This window comes from Typopeltis vanoorti, chromosome 8, assembly GCF_054136105.1.
Source record: "Typopeltis vanoorti isolate ZY-2024b chromosome 8, IOZ_Tvanoo_1.0, whole genome shotgun sequence".
Taxonomy (NCBI): domain Eukaryota; kingdom Metazoa; phylum Arthropoda; class Arachnida; order Uropygi; family Thelyphonidae; genus Typopeltis; species Typopeltis vanoorti.
Genome location: NC_143556.1, coordinates 40926706 through 40949453, shown reverse-complemented (window position 1 = coordinate 40949453; position 22748 = coordinate 40926706). Strand labels below are relative to the sequence as shown.

General features: G+C 35.0%; 1 protein-coding gene and 1 non-coding gene across 2 annotated transcripts; both read right to left on the bottom strand.

The window, feature by feature from the left end:
- Positions 1–1573: 1573 nt before the first annotated feature.
- On the bottom strand, positions 1574–22614 carry LOC150103941 (solute carrier family 35 member G1-like). Its single transcript, XM_090396882.1, has 2 exons — positions 22415–22614; positions 1574–2765 (listed from the first exon to the last, which is right to left on the bottom strand). The coding sequence occupies exon 2, from the start codon at positions 2668–2670 to the stop codon at positions 1600–1602; it is 1071 nt and encodes a 356-aa protein (XP_090253008.1). The 5' UTR covers positions 2671–2765; positions 22415–22614; the 3' UTR covers positions 1574–1599.
- On the bottom strand, positions 13638–13708 carry TRNAG-GCC (transfer RNA glycine (anticodon GCC)). The gene has a single exon. It is a non-coding gene; the product is annotated as a tRNA-Gly (tRNA).
- Positions 22615–22748: the final 134 nt, after the last annotated feature.

Here is a 22748-nt window from a genome sequence, read left to right as displayed (position 1 = left end):
ATTTGATATAAAGTCTGCATTGTCTATGTTTTAGATACAATTAAGGTTAGAAAAGTAACAGATTCATTATTCTCATAGTCGATTAAAAATGCCTATAATGAATTGACTATGTATTATTTCATAAATCACTACAAACAATCATAAGTTATCTGTATAACATAGCTCATATTAATATAAGGTGAATCTCATTAATAATACTGTTGCCGTGTCACTATGTTGCTAGTTGTGAATAATAGACAACCATTTACATAAATATTTAGGCTACCATCATGATGGACTTAATAGAGCTACTTGGTATTTTCTTCACTTTTTTTTTTCTTGAAATGTCCTTTAGTTGGAAAAAGTGAATCTGTCAGAGAGATTTTTATTAGGGCTATTCAGCTGAATATGAATCGCAGGGATTCCTGACAACTCAGATTCTTCAACCAGCCATCTATCGGCATTTATAATTAATAATGAGCAATTTGTTTGATTTTTATTTTTAAATAACATCATTTTAAAAGAGAGTGTTATATCGTCTGTTACATCAAAACATTTCATTAGTTGTATTTTTGATAAGGTTTTATAAACACTTTACTATTTCTTGAAAAACGAAGGTTAATTTATGTTATGAATCCTCTTTTGGCTCAAATGATGATTTTATCCTTTGTGAAAAATGGTTGAATACGAACTGTCTTTTTATTGCAAATATTTTATTCCTGTATTATTTTATTAATCTTCATTATTGTACATATTGTTATTATGAATTTTATTTTATGATAAAAACCCAATGAATAATAAGTGCTCGTTTTCATTTTTAATGCAAAATAAATAGTCACTAAACTGAATTGCAAATTCATTTTTATTTTTTAAATAATGATGAACAATGATTTTATGTAATTTTGAAGTAACAATAAATTTATACTTGATATTTTAAATACCAATTGAAATACTTTTTTTTTTGTCCTGATAATTATGATATCTGATTTTTCTGAAAGGCAATAATCAGTTTCAAACACTCTTTCTGTAATTTTCCTGGCAAAGTTTATGATAGCTTCATTTGTAAATTAAGGTTATATATAGATTTACAAATTTGAAATCAATTGTAAACACCAAAAAAATAAAAAAGTGTTGAAGTTGTTTGTGACGCAAGCAATAGTTTTAGGCCATTTTATAAGACTTACCAAATATATTTCAATTTTTATCTTATAAATAATAATATACTTGATATTATACTTCACATAAAATTTAATACTCTAAATATTTTACGGTTACTTTTAAAATTTTAAACATAAAATAATACACCTTTAAATATATAATATCAGGATATTACAATTACCTCATAATAAATTGCAGTATTATTTTCTGTTATTACAGATAATATCAGTATAGTATGTTAAGCACAGTCAACAGAATCTAATCAAATTATCTTTATCTTTATTTAATAAACCAGCATTTCGTGCTGTACACTTTTTTTTAAACTTCATGACGTTTAAAAATATTTTATGCGACGTTACACCTTTAACGTTCCGCTAATGCCATTTATTATCCAAAGGGAGTAGCGAGGAGCTTCAAGTGACTACCTCAACTATTAGTAAGCAATATTAATTTTTTTAAAAATTACTTTATATTTCTAATATTTCGTGCGATTTCATAAAATCCAAAATGATATTTCTCATCTCTATATTTCACACCACTCAAGATAAGCACCGAAACAGCGATCACGACGGCTCCTAGAATACTAGTCCACATGGGATAAGTCCCAAAAATAGTCACTTGAAAGAGAAACGAAAATGCAATACTCGAAGTCCATACAATAGATACCGGTCCAGCTTTCTCAACTTGTAATGCTAAGGCCAAAAACATTTCCATGCCCACACCACAAATGCCATTCAATATAAGATAAAATCCGGGTAATCCACAGGTATATTCAATCCATCTACCCGTAATTCCAAGATACATCAAGCCCAAGAATATAACCCCGATAGTGAAATAAAAATTAACAACTAACGGATGAGATTTTGCTAACTTTCGCAAACTAATGACAAGAAGAGCCGAAAAGACAGCAGCAAACAATGACAAAGTAATACCTGTAAGGGTGTTATTTAGTTCATTATTAGTTGGAGCTGCGTCCAAAACATCTTCCAGGCCAATCAACACAACTCCAGCTAGTGTCAGTGGTAGTAATACAAGAGTATACAATCTACAAGGTTCTTTTAAAAACAGACTAGCGATGATAGATACAAAAACAGGGGAGATGAATCTAATAGAAACAACCTCTCCCATCGGAATAAACGCAATGGCTTCAGCCATCAGTGCCGTAGTTAAAAATTCCATCACAGATCCAATCACTAACCACAATATTTGACCCTTTGGAGTCGAAAAGCTATAATTTCCGAACAGCATCCACGGTAAATAAATGAATAGTTCATAACCGGATTTTATAACGACAATCTCCACTCCGTCCACTTCCCTCATTGCCCTGACTAATGCATAACTGGCCGATGTCGACAAGGCAGCACCCAAAGTGAACAGCAATCCTGCTGTTCTTTTCACGTAGTATTCGGTGTTTACTTTACTTTGAGTTTGAGCATAAATATTTTTCTTGCTATCTTCTCTCACGAATGGTAGCTCTCGGCCATTGGTAATACTTTGGTCGTCCACCGACTGGTTTGCATTTTTATTTTCCATTGAAAGGCAGTTAGTATCCTTTGAATTTCTGAATGGAAAAATTCTGTAGGAATCTTTGGCCTGAACTCCTTACTTTAAAGTTTTGTTCTTCCAACCTGGAATGATAATGAAGTAAATTTAGGAATCTTTACAGTAATAATATAATATAATATAATATAATATAATATAATATAATATAATATAATATAATATAATATAATATAATATATGCCTTTTTTTAATCTCCAGAGAACAAAATTGCACTCCTTAGCACTAACTTTTGTGGAGTCGATTCACTATCGATTTCTTTGTCAGCAGATTTGTGCAGCTTCTAGCGACGAATAGCTAGGACCATCTGGTGTTCTTAATTCTAGAAAATCAGCAAAAGTATTATTGTGTGAATATCTAATTACTTCTTGATCTATTGTTCAGGAGTAGAGAGGTAAAAACAGTTTCATCCAGGTGAGAGAGAGAGAGAGAGAGAAACCGTACTATCTGCAACAAAGATTAATTTCCTCTACTCCTGACTAGAATCAAGTTTATGATGTATTAGTTCTAGTTTCGGAGCATGGTAGTTATCACATGGCTCTTATGATGCATAAGCAACTGAAATTATTATAATAAAACATAGTGGATCGGGTATGCGCTCTCCACCCAACAGACTGCGAGTTATAATCCAATTAAAGGCATGGATGTTCATGAGTTTTTAGACAGATGATTTTCATGGCCATGTCGTGATCACTGCTCTGCTTTTATTGAAAGCCTGAAGCTGAGTATAATAGTTTGTGTGAATGTTAGAGTGATATGGAATTCGAACTCAAGTCTTAAATCAGGAAGAATCGCTATCAGGGTGGGTTGGGTTGCAATTTGCGTGTGTCCTTCTGGTACTTTACCCATTTTGCAGGATGAAAAAAACCCTAGTTACTGAGCTCGATAATCTGCTGACGTCACATGAGACTGACCAACCCCCCCCCTTCAAAAAAAGGGGGGGTTGGTCAGTCTCATATAACAGTATGATAAAAAAATACTACGGGTTAAGCGAAAAAATAAGTAACTCATCTAAAATAGCTTGCATCTGCCAGGAATCGAACCCGCACTGCCCACGTGGGCATTCTATCACTAAACCACCGATTCTTTTTTTTTTTAATTAATAGAAATAATATACTGTAATTTTAATCTTATAAATAAATGAGTTGCATTAATAATTCTAACAAAAATATTCAAATTATATTATATTTGTTAAATAAGCAAATTATATTGGTGAGGTAAGAAAACCTGTGTAAAATTAAACTCTATGTATATGTACAAGCACGCACGCACGTGAAAGAAAAATTGTTAGGAGTCTACAAAATACATCAGATTATATGGCAAACAGCAAAAAATGAATGATATTAGCAAATACGCTAACATCATTTTCTCCACTATGTAACGCCATGTTTGTTTTAATGTTCACCCTGACACCCACGAAATATAAATTCCCTCAATTATAAAAATCATGTAAATGTCTATCTTAAATTACCGAAGATATAAAAGGTGATAGAGTACTTAGTCTTGTGATAACTTCTGTGATGTTAGATAGAAAGAATAAAGGCATATATGTTTTCGATTCAACCCACTAACTTTTTTTAAAGATGATTCTAGTTAATCGACCTCTAGGTACTATTTTTTTAACTCACGGAAGGAACCAGTTATTTAATCCTGCAATTCGGTACTATCGAAGAACTTACAGTAGTATAGAGAATAACTAATAGTTAGAATTAGGACCACAGCATAAGATGAGGCAGTTTTCCTAATCTCATCACTTTCCCTCCATCCAAACTATGTATAAAGGCGGTCAGCTCCGCTAGAAGACCTGGATCGGATTCCCATTTACAATGCAAAGAACCATTTATGAGGGCATTCCATCTAAATATGAGTTAAAAAATCTCATAGAAAGGTGAAGGGTCATCCTTAAAAACAGGCAACCCATCTGGAGTACTTATAGTATGCTGACCGGACAACTTAAGTTGCTTCGAAACTAACTCCCGTAAAACCAAAAATTAAGCTCCAGCTATTAGGAAGGGTGAGACTAGATGAATACTGATCACAAAAGTTCGGTCCAAACGGTGAAGTGAGTATTGTCAATATCTTTATTTATTTATTTATATGGTAACGATTACAGTTAATGCTGTATTTGTTTTCTGGATCAGTTTTTATCCTCGGACATTCACTTGCTTATAATGACTATCAAACCCAACCCATAAAATTCAGTTTATTTCCTATCGCAAACGCGTTAATACACATTAGTCCCTTTTAACCAAAATTCAGCGATAATTAAACCCAGTCATCTTTTCTGTGCTGTCATAAGACACTTCTGTAATAGTAGTCTTCCTACGAGCAAGTCTTCGCTAAATGGTGCAGTAATAACCCTTACGTCAATAGGCCAGATTATTCACCGCGGCCTACAGCTAAAGGAAAGGAACAGTAAATATCTGGAGACTCGATTTCGGAACTCGAAAAGCTGCAGTGTAATAATTGTATGTAGTCGAGCGTAGAATCGCCTAGTACGCAAACACTTTCTATGGAATCTTTTTTCTTTCTTTCTCTCGAGAATATAAACACCCAGGTGTGCTGTTAGTGAGTCATCTTTGAGACTAGTTCGCTCCAGATCAGTAGCAGAAATTAAACAGAGCACTGACCATCCCTCTTTCTCTCTTTTATGTTATCATTGATAACAATTCTTCTGTAGTCATGCACATATCCTTTTGGAATACATTCTTTAGATTAGTTTTTTTGATAATTAATTTCAATAAACAATACAGTATAATAGAGATTTCAATCTGTCTCTTTTGAGTTTGAAGAATAAAAATAAATAAATAAAAAACTACACATGTGCAAAATTGTTGATTAACGTAATCGCATTACGAAGAGAGGTATTCTCTCTCTATCTATCTCTCGGTATTCTCTCTCTCTCTCTCTCTGATAGAAGGAAGATCTCAGACATAAATGAATTAAAACCTCTGTAAATTTATTATAAAACTATTATTTAGGATGCCCAACGATTTAGAACACTCTATAAAGGTTACATAATGAGATTATATCCTTGGCAATTTTTTTTATGGCGATATTAAAAAATAAATAAATAAACTTGTCGCGCTGGATCTTCGTTTGATCTAGTGGTCACATTATTTTATATAATTTAGTTATTATTCATATTTCTCTCCTTCAAATGGTTAGATTTAACCCAGAATATTTTGATAAATTTTAATACAGATTCTTAACTTCATATTTATCAAATTTTGTTCAGCCAAGAGTGAAGTTGTTGCGTAAAAGCAAGGAATCGGTGCTTACTCATTGCTGATAAACGCCTATTAATTATAATTTAAGTAATACTTAAAAATACTAAGCAATTATAATTGATTCATTTAAAGAAAAAAAAAACGATAAAATTTACGTAATAACGGTTTAAGCGAATAAAAATAAAACCGATTAGGAGATTAAAAAAAAAAAAATCGTGCGTCAGGTGAGAATCTAACTCACGACTTTCAGATTACGACACTGAGACACTGCCAACTGCACTACTTTTTTTTTTTTTTTTTTTTTTTTTTTTTTTTTTACAAAAAACAACAACATCGAAATAAGGTGGTTATACCATCATTTTAATCGAAGTCTCCTCTGTTATATTACAATGTTTTCAATATCTTACTGTTCACTTACAATGTCTGTTTTGAATTCTTTTACTTATAAACAGAGAGTCTTATAACTGACAGTTACACATGCATTATTTTCTATTACATCAATTAAGTTGAGGTATTTTTCAGCTTTGTTAGCTTTCTTTTCTTCCAGTTGGGTTTACGGCAGTTTTGCTTTAAGGAATGCATAGTCAATTATATTTACATACCATATATGACATACTTATTATATATATTTAAGAAGCTATATACTCTACAAAATAAATTACATATGCCATCTGTACGGCGAAATAACATATGTATATAATCATATACAGAATTTCTTCTATTACATTATTATATAATGTTATTAAAGCTGTCATAGTCAAGTAGATGTTATAGTCATATACATAGTTTTCTTAAATATGAAGCACTGAGTTCGCTGTTTCCGTTGGGATAAGGGATTACTCTTTTTCCTGCGGTGGACTATCTGTTCCGCATGATTAAGCCGTTGTTTCTCCTAATGGAAGTGGGGAGATAGGAGTTTTTCCTCCGATTGAGCTTCGGATTTGCCTTATTTCCACTGGAGAGTGATGATGGAGTCGTTCTGTTGTTGGTTGGATGGATTGCACGTCTGATGTAAGGTTAAGTGTGCTGATTCCTTTGAAGTCATTATTTTAGATTGGATTGAACTGGTGAACTCTTCCTGGATGTAGTGATATAGTTTCGATATGGTTCCGGGACTGTCTTCTCTTCCAACCGCATGGTCGTACCTGTGAGCCCAAATCTTTATGATTTGGGCTCACAGGTACATCATTAGGATTACAATTATTGTTTGCAACCTGTTTATATGTTTTCCTTCTAGCCAGAATAATATTTCCTCGTTGAATAGCTGGATTTCAGGAAGCCATCTTTTAACGGCTTTCTAAGTTACTTCTGCTTCTTTGCGATATATCATTAGGTTGTACAGTGTTTCTGGTTCGTGGAAAAACTAACATGTTGCATTCCCTTTAAGAGATATACCTTTAGCCACTGTCCACAACTTGGTTGGGAGGAAGGCATGGTGTACTTTAAAAAAGAAGGTTTTATATCTCGGATTTATTGGTAGCTTGAAGACATTGTTTAGTATACGACTGAGTGTGATTTGTCATGTTGTGGTATGGAAAAGATTGTTCTGATTAGTTTGTGGTATGTTCCTTTTGTTTTTTGACTTATTAAGGTTTCGGTGGTGACGCGCTCTGTCACCAATATGTATCCCTCCGTCATCTCTGTAAACATCCTGAGAACTCTTCCGTGAATCTCCGGCATTGTGCTGATTATTATGTGTGGAAAGCATTTTTCTAGGAATGCGGTTGCATATTCGTGTTATGACTTAGTGTTTGCTGTTTCTGTGGTCCTCGCTCTGTGAATAATTTTTTTAAGTGGATATTGAGTAGACCTAGGCCTCCGGCTTCAAATCCGTGAAAGAGTATTGTTCTCCTCATCGGTTCGTAACTAGAGCCCCAGATGTAGGTGGCGCACAGCCTGTGGATCTTGTCTGCCCACTGCCATTGGTAAAGGATATTGTTTACTTTGTACCAGTGGCGAGAGGATAAATATATGTTGCATATTCTAGCTTTTCCTCTTACAGATTTTCCTCGCAACAGCTGCGTGGAGTTCTTTCCACTGCTCTTCATACTTTTCTGGGCCGCCTATTTTAACACCCAGAACCGGTAAGTATTTCTGAATTCTTATGCCGTGAGGAATCTGAGGGTTCTTTTCCCATTTTACTATTAGCATGCAAATGAGATTTATTCAGGTTTACTTTCAGGTCAGAAGCTCTTGTAAAAGCCTCTATTTCATTGACTCTTCTATTGATGTTTCCTCCTCTAGTGATGTCGTCAGCATATGCCAATATTTTTGCTTGGCTCTTCCCGTGAATGTTTGTTCCTTTGATTTCTTTGTTTGAGTTGATCGCTCTGATTATTGGTTCTAGTGTAAGGACGAAGAGGGCCATGCATATGGGGGGGGGGTCTCCTTGTCTCACTGAGCATTTCATTTTAAAAGATGTGGATAGCTTCCTGTTCACGATTACTTGACTTTCTGCATTCTCGTAGAAAGTTTGCGGCCAGTTCCTAAATTTTGGGCCAAATCTCATTTCTTCTACAACTTTGAATATATATACGTGGCTTATAGTGTCAAATGCCTTTTCTATATCCAAGCTTAGTAGGACAAAGGGTTTGTTGGTCAGAGTACTCATATACTGATCTTAAATGAGTAATTGTGTCTGCTATGTTTCTTCTCTTAATTGCACAAGTCTGTGTGGGAGATAGATATTAATTTCTGTAGGTACTCCTGTATTCTATTGGACAGGATTTTTGAGATGATCTTGTAGTTGGTGTTTAAAAGAGTTATCCATCTCCATTGCTTTATGTCTTTTAAATTCTCTGTGTCTGAAGTTTTCGGGATAAGTGTGATGTACCCTGTGCTGAATCTGTCGGCTTTATTTGTGTTTATGTTTCTTTCGTCATTCTCATAAATAAATGCTCGAATTTTTGAAAGTAGTGTTTGTAAAATTCGTTTCTAAGCCAGTCTTTATTATTTGTTATCATTATTTGTCACCTCCATTTGTCTTCTCCTGGAAATTTCTTGTCTGTTAAATACCTTACTCTTTGCCTGAATTCTGCTGCTGTTATCGGGACGTCAATTTCTTCCCCCTCCTGCTGGGTTATCCTAGGTATGAAGGAGAGGAATTTGTTTCTGTCCAGTTCCTTGCTTTGTTTTTCCGAAAACAGTGTCGTGGATCGCATGCAGTAGCTCCACATCTTTTTGAATAATTTTCCCATCGTAGTGTAGGCATTCTATTCTCTTTCTTTCGTATTCCGTTTTTCGAAAATCCAAGCTGTGGATATTTTGCCCTCATCATTTTCTATGGTTCTTAACCGGGAGCGGAGCCATGCTCAATCTATTTCCTGAAGATGTTGCATTTTAATTTTGTCTCTAATTAGATTTATTTCTTGTTTAACTTCCGGTTTGTTCTGATCCATGTTGTACAGGCTGGATAGTTTCTTTAGATCTGCCTCTCTTTATTGGTTTTGCTGATGTTTTCTTTTAGTGCTGATTTTTATGGCTGCGTTTTTTATTTTTATTTTGAAGGCTACTACTGGATTGACTATTTTTTCTACATCTGACATTATATTTTGTACTTCTTTGTTGAATTCTTCATCTTTCGTTAAGTTCTGGTTAAATTTATACAGTGGGAAATTTTCTGAAAAATAGAATTTCTGGAAAACATATCAACAATTAAGAATGATAACTGGTCTCATGTTCTAAACAACAACAACAACAACAAAAAAAAAGTAATTATAGAACTCAATGAAGGTGCAAAAATTGACGACATCTCATATACCAGCAAAGGTTGGTCAGTTGGTAGAGGCTCTGCTACTAATGGCCGACGAAAAGAGTTAAGCAAGTTTGAGTGTGGTTAGTAGTTGGAAGGTGAAATATCGTTCGATGCTGTTGGCACACTCTCCCTCGATCAGTCTTTGGACTCCCTGGAGGTGTGACATAATAATAATAATAATAATAATAATAATATTATTATTATTATTATTATTATATGAGTGAAGAAGGTTATGGGAACAGTCGTCGTCCCAGGAAGGCGGCATCATGCTTCCGCTGTAAAAAAATTGGACACCTACCACCTACGCAGAGATCGCAATGAGCCGAAATCTGAAAAGTGCAACCGCATTGGTCATGTAGCAGATCAATGCAAGAGTAGAACGTACGCTTCCATATTGAGACAAAACGAAGAGTCCCCAGAGACATGGAAGGCGGAGACGAGGATGTGCAAGACACAGGTGGGCATAACAAAGGCAAAGAAGAAAATAAGGAGAATAACAACGGAAGCAACAATTCATCAACAGACACAGGGAAGGGAAAAAAAAAACTTCACGTTACAAAAAGGCAACAAAACCACTGTTCCAGAAATGCCATATCAAACGATAAGAGGGGAAAAGCAGAGATAATGAAATTCCAGAAAGTCGTTCCTGAGCCATTAACAATATTACTGGAAGGGATTAGTGAAAACAATTGTACAGGTGATAAGCAGGAAATCTCAAATGAGTCACAAATAATCCCTGATCCTAAATCTGAAGGTGAAACAAGTAACAAATCTCCAGCAATACTAAACGTAGCTCCTAAAACGCAGCGAAGAACAAAAATTAAAGTTACGCCGAATATTACCAGAGCCAGAAGCAAAACAGAAAAAGATAAAAAGAAAGAAATAGAACCCGAACAATTGTAACATTTGTAACAGAAAATCTGAACCAAAATGAAATTAATGAGCCTAAATTGTAATGGGATAAACCAAAGAATGCCAAAACCTGCTGATCGATGAAATTTATAAAAAATTGCCGGACATAGTAATGATGCAGGAAACAAAAATTCACGCGCCAGAGCCAGCAAGTAACGCGACTACAAAAAAGCCTCTCCCAGCACCAATGGCGCCAGGGACCCTGGTCACCCAAAGATAAAGGAAAAAACACTAGAAAATTTTCCAAAAATCTTTTCCTAATTAATAAAATTATTTTTTTTAAATTTATGTTGTGTCGTGTCTTCTATTTCTATACTGCTTATGAATTAGCGATCATTGCAGATGCTCAGTCACAGGTCACATGCGATGCATAACGTGTATTCTCAAATCGTCTACTCAGCTCGTCCCAAGATTAAACTTTGGGTGCGCTACTGCCCAACACTACATTCTAATCAATGAACCTACCAGCAGTAATTCTAGCGGAGTAGTTATCCTTATCAAAAGGACACCACACACGCATCTGCTTTCCCACGAGGTCTCTGACAGGCACAGAACTATAGAAGGTGACATACATCTTGGCAATAAAATACTAACCTTTATGAATGTGTACGGCCCAACAAAACGTGAAGGAAAAACTACATTTTGGCGGATAATTAATGAAAATCTGCAACAGAAGGACATAGCAGTAATTGCAGAGAACAGCCCTCCATTGATCAGGAGAAAGGGTCACAAGCGCCACAGAAAGGACACACCAAGACCTTTGTAGGTTGCCGGCTAGCAGACGCTTTCAGATTCCTGCATCCAAGAAAAAGGAGTTCACACACTTCGCTCCTGGGAACGCCTCAAGAATCGACAGGATTTACTTGTCCCAATACAGAGGCTTCACTACAAGAAGTGTTAAACTTTCATCCCTGTAACTTTCAGCGATCCCTGTAACTTTCAGCGATCACTACATGGTAATAGCAGAATTTCAACCCCCTGACAAGGAAAAAAGAACAAAATTCGTCAACAGAAATTTCCCACTAAACCACCGATGCTTGATAGCATCGACTATCTTTCCTTACATTTTTGATTTAAAATCCGCATATTCAGTGGAATTTTAGGTTAAAGTAATAAATTTAGTTTAATCCTTTATCCAAGTGTAAGCAAACAAAGTTTGGGCCTGAAAATATCTTCAGGACTGAGGCAACTCGTAGAAAAGGTGGACCAAGCTCTCATAACTCCTTGTCTCACTATCTCCCATAATGCAAAGCACATCTCCTTGCGGGCATGTATAATGCCATGCATTAAGGGAAGGGCCACTTCCCAGACCGGTTTCGACCTTTATTGAGGTCTCGTCAATGGGAGCCAGACCCAGAGGTGCCTCAGTCCTAAAGATATTTTCAGGCGCAAACTTTGTTTGCTTACACTTGGATAAAGGATTAAACTAAATTTATTATAATTTAACCAAGTGCAAAATAAACTTCCAACATCTTTCTCTAAATCCACAGTAATTTAATAATAAGGTGGAACACTTTTAGCAACTCGTATTTGGAAACTCAAAGAGAGAAAATCTATCTAATAGTTTCATGCCTAATATAGAAACTATAAAGGTTCGGCGAGTTCAAGAATAAGCCACCAGGTAGTGCAAGCTGGGGCAACATAAATATAAAACACATCTCCTAAGAGATGTATGCCGTTATACATTATGGGAGAAGGTCACTATCAAGACCGGTTTCGACCTTTGTATAGTGAAGCAGGCTCTAAAAATAACACGATCCCGAAAGATCGCCCAAGTCAGCGTTGTTCCACTCAGTGACAGGCTCACTCTGTCACCGAGAAGAACTTCTCAGCATTGGCTCTACCCAGTGGTAGGCTCACCCCACTACCAAGCAGAACCATAATCTCAGCGGTGGCCCCACTCAGAGACAGGCAAAAACCTACCCTCCAAGCAAGTGTTGTGTATAAGGCTATGCTTTGTATGTAATATGTGTGCGGTGTTACCTTGACTTTATAACATGTCCTTTCAACTCCAGTTAGACGGGAATAGTTTGGAACATTTGGCAATATGCATGGCATACCAATTTCAACCTTTTTTTTTTTTTTCGGTAGTATTTTCATAGAATTTCGGTAGAACGAAACTAACATTTCTGACCATCATGGCAAACCTACAACCTCAGAAATTTAAAAATACGAGCTATAGAATTATCCTTAATGATCAGTGTAATTCAACACGAAAGCAAAGAAGTCTTCCCCCCCCCCCCCGTTCTAACATAACTGGTTTCTCTAGAACGCAGATGTAACGATTCGTTGCACGTCCGACAGATGGCAAACTGGTAGGACAACACGCATAGTATTTTCTTCATGTTATGCAAGAACGATCATTGACCAAAAAAAAAAAAAAAGAAAGAAAGAAAAGAAAAAGAAAAAAAATAAAGAAATCGCGAAACAAATCTTTCACAAAATCATGTTTATTGTTATTAATAAGTTTAAGGAATGTCAACTCGTCTGTGCGTAAAAAATAAATAAATAAAATAAAATACAATATAAAATGATCTCCAAAGGAAACGAGGTGTGGAGTTGGAATTTTTAATAATAATAATAATAAACATAATATCGAATTTGAGAGTCTTTTTGAAAATGGAAAGGAAGATTACAAAATTTTCGTTTTGATGTTTTCAATGGAAATACAAAAATATTCGATCTCTGTAATGACATTCCTTAAATTTTCCATAATTGATAGCACTTGTACTATAAGTGCAACTTCAAGAAACATTTACTAGAAACTATATCAAAGATGGAGGAGGACCGGATATTTCTAATTCCTATGAATAATCATTGTGTCAGACGCTTGATATTGTGAAGAGCAGACTGTCTTAAGATTATTATTCGATGTTTATTTTCTGAACTAAATATTTTTGTATTAAAATTTTATTTAATTGATAGTAACCCAGGTGCTATAGGAGTAGGGCTGAAGTATCGGAATAACATTTAAAAAAAAAGGATTAATAGAAATAAATAAAACTTATTCAGTAAACGAATAACAGGCAAAAGAACAAAATCATTGCATCGACCGGGAATCGAACCCGGGCCGCCCGCGTGGCAGGCGAGCATTCTACCACTGAACCACCGATGCTTGATTATATAAAACTAGTTTCTTCTTAAATATGAAGTTAAAGATATTTTAAGTAATAATATTTTAAAATATTTATTGACTAAATAATAGAATGATAATAAGTAATCGTTTGTTGGCGATTACAAATGTGTTTCAGCTCAAGTTGAGAAAATTAAAATAAATACCAATCTATTATTGTATGCTAATTTAAAAGTGGGGTTAACTGCCCTATATTTTAATATTAAAAAATAATAATAAAATAAAACAAATAAAAAAGAACATTTGCTCTGAAAAGCTATATTAACGCCAAGGTCGTTATACCATATTTCTTTTAAACAAAAAAATAAAAAAAATTATATATTGCGTCTGAAAATTATTTTTATTCGGGGTTGTTAAATACATCGTTGTTATAATTTAATCTAATATCGCTAAAAAATTTGGAATGAAAAAAAGAAATGAAAAATGTATGCACAATTTTGCCAGAATATGAAAATTAAAAGAACAGCGTTTCCTTGACATTTACACCAATGAATAAAATCATTTGTTTTTTTATAAATCATATTTGAAGTGGTAAGTCGGTAAATGAATCATACACTCTACTTTGTAAATCATAGCATTATTAAGCTTTAGCATAATTAATCTCAAACTCCGCCATGGGATCCTTAGGGGTCTCATGCCAGTCCTAATCCTGGATAAAGGAGGAGGGTCGGCCAGTTGAGTGTCGATGCTCTGACCGTAAAAAAAAAACACGATTGTTATCTGATGCCTATACAATCAACAGCTACAACATGCCGGCTCGGGAGTCGCCCGGATAAACAAGGCCCGCGATACCAATCGAGCGATCGGGGTTGGATCGAAAAGTGGGATACCGAAAGGAAACACAAACAGAAACTGAAACTAACAGAATTGTTATCAGTAGGAACGTGGAATGTGCGGACATTCTGGATGTCAGGAAACGTAGAACTACTTCGTGAGGAAATGAAGAGATATCGGTGGGATATACTAGGATTGGCAGAGATGGGATGGACATCATCTGGATAGATTAATGGATGCGAAGTAATATGGTCAGGACATGACCATGCACGAAGCAAGAATTGGCTTCCTTCTTAGCAAAAGAGCTCGAGAGGCACTGTTAGGCTACAAACCAGTTAATGAACGAATCATAGTAGCAGATTTCAGGCAATGCCATTCAACATATCAATAGTCCAGATATATGCACCCACATCTGACAGCACAGATGAGGATATTGACTTATTCTACAAAGATATGACAGAGACAATAGAAACAATACCAAAGCAAGATGTGCTAATTATTGAAGGAGATTGGAATGCCAAAGTTGGAGTACATAATGGTTGGGAAAGAGTGATAGGAAAATATGGTTTCGGAGAAAGAAATGAACGAGGCGAAAAATTGTTAGAATTTGCTGTGGACCACGAGATGATGATCTGTAGCACAAGATTCACAAAAGGAGTGTGGAAAATGGACGTGGCGATCAAATGATGGGAAAACCAAATACATGATTGATATGATTATGATTAAAAGAAGATGGATAACATCAGTACAGCAATGTCGAACTTTTCAAGGAGCGGATATAGACTCGGACCATAGTTCAGTGATTGCAAACATCAAGATGAAATTTTTAAAAAAATATAAACCCAACATCAGAATAGAAGAGATACAGCACGAATAACTGAAGCAGAAATAGAAAGAAGGTACAGAACAGTGTTAGAAGAGAAACTTAAAAGTGTGGAGAAAGAAAAAACCCCTAATTTAAGAGTGAAAACAGTAATGAAGGCGATAGAAGATGCAGTTGAAGAAACAGTACCAGAAGAAGAGAAGATCAAGAACAAATGGATTACACAAGAAACACTGAAGTTAGTACAGGAGAAAAGAATGTTGAAGATAAGAAAGGATACATCAGAACAAACAGAAGAACAATATAAAAGAAAGTGTAATGAGGTGAAAAAGCAGTCAGAATGGATAAGATGAAATGGTTAGAAGCACAATGCAACAATGTAGAACAGTACTATGGAGAGCATAAAACAAGGGAGGTATACAAAATGATCAGAACCATTAATAGAAAGTGGCAACCAAAACAGACCACAATTAAAGATGAAAAAGGCAAAGTATTGATGAATAAAGAAAAATTGTACAGCGGTGGATAAGATACTATAGTGAGTTATATGAAGAAAAATTAGATTCAGATAGCGTTGGGAAACTGACTGAAGAATTGAAGCAGATATCACCACCAGGTAATGATCATGATATGGACATTTTAAGAGGAGAGGTAGAAAAAGCAATAGGACAGCTAAAACACAAGAGTCCTGGTAACGATAACATTACTGGAGAAATGATTGGATATGGTGGTGAAAGTATGGTTACAGAAATGCACCAACTATGTAATATGGTATGGAAAGAAGGGAAAATGCCAGAGGAGTGGGTGAAATCAATATTAGTAACATTATACAAGAAAGGAAATAAGCTAGAATGTAAAAATTATAGAACAATTGCCTTGATAAGTCACCTTGGTAAAGTGATGATGATCATATTGACAGAAAGATTGAGAACACAATTGGAAGCATACCTTGCAGACGAGCAAGCAGGATTTATGAAGGATAGAACTACAATTCAACAGATTTTTACAATGAGGTTAATAGCAGAAAAAGCTAGGAGAAAAAACTGATTTGGGGAAATGGTTTAAAACAAGCAGAGGTACTAGACAAGGAGACCCAATATCAGCAAGCATTTTCATCGCACATTTAGAAAGAGCAATGGATAAAATGAAAGAAGATGCCAAAGGAATATCTGTACACGGAATGAGAATTAACAATCTGAGATTTGCAGATGACATTGTTATTATTGAAGAAGACGAAAGAGAACTACAAAAAACACTGAAATTGTTAAATGAGGAAGGGAAGAGATTTGGACTTGTTATGAACTTTGAAAAAACAAAGACAATGGTATTTGGTGAGAAGAACATGAAACAAAAGATACAAGTGGATGGAACTGATATAGAAAATATAGAACAATTCACATATTTGGCAAGTAAAGTGACATATGACTTGGACTGTAAAAAAGAAATAAAGATCAGGATTGCAAAGGGAAGAACAAATCTGAAGGCCATGAATAACATCTGGAAAAGTAAAGTGATCAGCATGCAAACAAAATTAAGAGTACTGGAAACATGCATCTTCAGCGGTGTACTGTACGGATCTGAAACGTGGGTAATGAATAAAGAATCAAGAAAAAGAAGTTTGGCATTTGAAAGAACTTGTTACAGAAAGATTCTAAGAATAGGATGGGTACAGAAAATCACCAGTGACGAGCTTTATCAGAAGATACAACCAAAACATAATCTAATGCAGAAGATTATAAAACGGAATCTGCAATTATTTGGACACATCTGTAGAATGAGTGAGGACCGGAAGATAAAGACATTTATGTTTGGAATTTTGGATTATTTAAACAGAAGAGGTAGACTATACAGCGAATGGATAGACGATATAAAAGACTGGTGTGGAATGGGTGTACAAAAACTGCGACACTGTGCACTGGACAAAGACAGGTGGAAGGAGATAGTGAAACAGGGATCAGACATCAACAGGCAGTGAGCCCATGGTTCGCGATGATGATAATTAATCTGTAAATTTATTTAATCCTATTTATTAATCACAACAATAGTTATAATTAAGAGGATAAAAATCCCTTATTGTTCAACTGCCAGTAATCAAAACTCTAAGATCGAGAACTACGAATCTATGAGTTTCATATATACCGAAAAACTATCGGCGAATCCAAGTGTAAATGACCACTTGGTAGTACAACACCAAGGCAACTCGAAGCAAAGGTGGAACAAGCTCCCTCACTATCCTTGATATTTTCTCATAATGTAAAAACACAGCCCCTAAGGGATGTAATACTGTAATTACATTACGAGGAGAGGTCACCACCCAGACAGAGACCTCAAAAAAGGTTGAAACCGGTCTGGGTAGTGACCTCTCCTCATAATATAATTACAGTATTACATCCCCTAGGGACTGTGTTTTTACATTATGAGAAAATATCTACCTTGGAATACTGGATAGATATTATTAATACTGAATATATATTTATTAGTGAATAATTCTGCATTATATAAATGCTGTAATTTACATCTAATATTTAAAGAGCCTTGTTCTAAAACAGGTTTCGACGTGTCATTTGTTTATTTCAGAAATTCGCCAAGAAGGCCGCTTCAACAAGTCACGTTAAGTTGATTAAAAAAAAAAAAAACAGTACTGCAAGAAGCAGGTGTTTCTGCATGACAGCGTGCTTCCTTGAAGGCAACTCTGATTAGTTATCAAGGTCGTATCTCTTGAAGGCAAATGACAGCTTCAGTTTGCATGCGTTTCAAAGCAACAGATATTTATGATGCTTTGCTTTATGCAACTTATTTCAAAGTTCTATATCTATTCATTTGTTATAACTTATCACGGTTTTAGAAACCATAGAATGCATTATAATATCTCCCCTTTCCTTTTAAACTTTCGTAATTGTCGCTGTAATGAAAAATATACATTTTTTGTTAAATAGGAATATCAGAACAGAACAGAACAGGACATTAGTTTGTAGCAATATAATATGCATGTGTTTCTTCTTTGGTCTTTTTTCTGGGTTTTTGAGATCAATGGCATATCAAATATCCTTTGTTCCTGCAATCTTAATTTAGTAGAATAAGGGTAGGTATTTCGGTTGTAAACTACATGCTTAAAAATATGTTTCTCTTCAATGTTCTAAGCGACAATTAAGCGGAATTTTAAATTTATGCAGTTAAAAGTATTATACAGAATACAAAAAATATTTTACAATGGGGAGGGAAGTATAGAATAAAGTCTGACTCAAATAATTATTGAATCTGATTACAACCCTTTATCGAAATGTTAGTGAAGAAATTTTCGGGCGAAGCATTCTACCACTAGGCTTGTATATAAGGGCTGATTTCACATCAGTTGCCTTAGTATCTTAAAATGCAAAGCCCACTTCCTTTCAGAAGTGCATAATGCCAATCATTAAGGAAGGGTCACCACTCATCGATTGACTTAGTGCACCACTGGGTACTAAGGCAATTGATGAAGTCATCCACGACGAAAGTTAATAATGAAAGAATCCTTTAGAGCTACGAAATCAGTATTTTGTTGACCGAACAGACAATACATCATTATTTCCACTGAATGCTAAATTGTGAAGTTAGAGAGATTACTTTGTATTCGAAAGAGGTTATGGAAAAAGTATAGAATGAGAGGTGGCTAGTGTAGTCAGGAAGGGAAAGTTAGAATATGAGAGGAGGAGGAGGAGAGCACTACATTCAAGGGTCAATCCCCTACCCCTAAGGAATTTTTTTTATTATGTGGCTAGCTAAAGAACGAATGATTGTGGACGAATGGTCTTGCTAGATGGAAAAGGTGGTCTAATCACCAAGAAGGCGAATGATATAGCTTTAATGATTACGTTATTAGAGCGTGTCATTTTGGTGATGTGAGTCTTAATGCCAAAGAGGATGGAGAAGGTTGACAGATAAGAAGTGAATGAAATGAATGTATTTACATGTGAATGCCAGCAAGGCTGTGGGCCTGGATGAAATTTCACCACGTGTCTTAAAAAAGTGCACTAAAGAACTAACAGCTCCCTTGACTTGACTATTTAATGAAAGCCGTGCAACTAGAAAAGTTCCCCAGGGGTAGAAGGAAGGTAAGATAGTGCCACTACATAAGGGTGGTGGGAGAATGGAAGCATCAAATTACATTCTCCCACCACCCTTAATATTATACTGATAATATTATCTGTAATACTATCAGCACGGATTTGTTAAGCGACGTGCTTGTTTCAACAAGAGTGGTTGATGAGGAAAATGCATACACTGCATTTTTTTTTTTTTTGATTTTGCAAAGTCACTTGATAGGGTACTACATGATGAAATTATATTTAAGCTGCAAAGTATGGGTTTTAATATTAAGTTAGTGGAGTGGATTCGCAATTGGCTTTCTGAGAGATATCAAACGGTTGTGTTGTGTACGGAAGGACAATATCGGGGGAAAAGAAAATTACTAGAAAACAATATAAAATAGTTCAATATATATTTTATATATATATATATATATATATATATATATATATATATATATATATATATATATATATATATATATATATATATATATATATATATATATATATATATATATATATATATAGGCGCTTCATAGCCTCGTTACTGTACCGCTCTTCAGGAGGATCTAAATAAGCTGGAAATGTGAGAAGATGACTAGGGAATACCAGTTTAATGTTGCTAAATGTAAAGTTTTGAATTTTTGGATTTGCAGATGGGATAGTGCATACTCTATAGGTGAAAGTCTGCTGAAAGAAGTTGAGGAAGCAAGGGATCTTGGGGTTATGGTGTATCGAAATTTGAAAATTAAGGGTCATGTTGCAAAAGGTAATATTAAGACGAACTAGGGCCGTTGTCGGATTAGATCGCGCCCAGAGGCAAACAATTAAATTTCTCCCCTGAATGGATTATAAGACAAAAACAGAGGCGGCTCGTGCATAGGCACTGCGGAACTGCAGCACCCCAATTTTTCTCGATATATAAATATATTTGTTAATTTATTTATATTTGCTTGTCATATTTAATACTCGGGAGCTCGCAGCGTTAATTTTATAGCGTGCGACGCGGTATATCTGAAAGATACATTCATTACTAGTATGTGCTAAAATGCAATAAAACATAAAGAAAAAACACTTGTAAATATAGTACATATGGTACAAATTAAGTGAATATTAAATCCAACATTATTTCATAGCCGAATATAGAAACTACAAGAGTTTCCTGTCGAATATATAGAAACTAAAAGTTCCTTATCCTTATATGGACTGGCTTGAAGGAGCGAAGCAAGAATGCTTTTCATCTTCCCCGTTATCTGTAGAGGACAATGTAGGGATAAGGTGTTATTGAGCTATTAAAGCTCTGATCATGGTAGGAGGTTAACAGCAATAGCCGAACCTCAGTTAGAACTTCATTAGCTACAGCATTGCCATCCATTACCCTCTAAGGGTATTGGATTGAATCAATCAATCACCGCATCTCACGGTTGATTGATTCCTAATCCTAAACTAAAAGTTTCGACTGATGCAAGCATTAGTATACTTATGGGCAACTCGTAGTAAAGGTGGCGTAAGCTCCAGACCACTTTCCTTAGTATTCCATAAATGTAAAGCACACCTCCTAGAGGACATGTATGACAAAAATAAGCCTTTGGCTCTCTATTTCAGTAATACATGATGGTTCTAGAAATTATTGAACAAAGAATAAAAAAAACTAAACCATACTATACTGACATCGGAGGTTGCGGTATGTCTCTCAGATACGATTTACTGTTAAATATCACAAACCTTTACATAAATGATTTCGGTTGACAAAAATGATTTCAGGACAGTGGAGTGTTGGCTATAAGGACAGATTGAAGTCATGTAATCTAAGAGTTTGGCTGATAGAAGGCAAAGGAGTGATATGATTGAAGAATTTAAACTCTTGAGAGCTACTTACAGGATGGACAGAGATTTTTCAGATAGCGGAAAATGAGGAAAGGGAAGCGAACTACAGACCATCCCTGGAAATTGCGCAATGAAGTGTTGAATAAAAGGGTGAGAAGGTGTGTGTGTGTGTGTATGTGTGTGTGTGTGTGTGTGTGTGTGTGTGTGTGTGTGTGTGTGTGTGTGTGTGTGTGTGTGTGTGTGTGTGTGTGGTGTGTGTGTGTGAAATGCATTGCCTGATTATGTTATGAATGCTAAGAGTGTGAATGAATTTAAGCTTCAATATATGTTACTGGTAGGAGAGATTTTCCATAAGTCTGTGGACTTTTGTAATATATTGTATACTTATTGCGACTCTTAATGGTATAAACCTCCCTTGATGAGTCTTTGTAATAATAATAATAATAATAATAATGATAATAATCAATGTTGGTCGCATGAATGCAATGCTATCAGACCGAGCACCCGATAAAAAATCATCATGTTCTGTTTAATAAGTACAAGATATAATCCATTTGCTTTAAGAAATAACAAACAGCTTGTAACAACTTATGATATCCTGTAAGGCCACAGAAAACTAGTTCATCCGAAAAACATAATTATCTCGAGATTTGTTTGTATTTTATTAACAAGGTCAAATAACAGTTTAAAGATAAACAAGGAAGTACAACATAAAATGTATGTGTACCAGGTACCGTTATTGGTTAGACATTTGAGAAGTAATAATTTTCAAATTTCTGACATCTAACATGCTCGTATTCAATATCTAACTTAATAAGAGCGAAACTGAAGCTTTGAAACGTACTCGTATTTGGAGTAAAATACGAAGCTCTAAATATATACGTATATATTTTATTAGTGTGTTGTTGCTTCTAATAGCGTAGCATGGGGTGTTATTTTCATCAAATTCTTCGTACAGAGCATCAGGAACCGAGCTTGAAATTTTTTCCAGATACCTGACTGACGTGACTCAGTATTTAATTATTGAGATACTTAAATTAGTATCTTATTATTGAGATACTGAGTGTCACATGAGATTGTTAATCACCACCAATTAACACTTTAATATTCGTTCATAAAAGAACTGTACATGAAACTATGCAGGGTATTCACGAATAAGATAAAATTCTTTATAGATATTTCAATGGCGTAGCTTACCTGAATATCACTGGTTGGTATCCCTTGGCATAATTGCATTGTACAAAACAGAAATACCAAACCACTGAGTGAGTTATTAAAATATTAAGTATGTTAGAAGTTACATATTTCAAAATAGTGTTGAATCTGAATGCGTAAATTATTCTTCGACTCTGTGGGAATATTTATATGGAATCTTCACATAGGCGTTTTCAGTTGAAGACAACTTAACCAATACACCTCCATATGAGAATTTGAATTTTTTTTATTTTTTTAAAGCCTAGAAGCTCTGGGCAGATCGGCCAGAAAACATATGCTGGTATGGAAAACATTCAGAAATGAATTTAGGTAAACA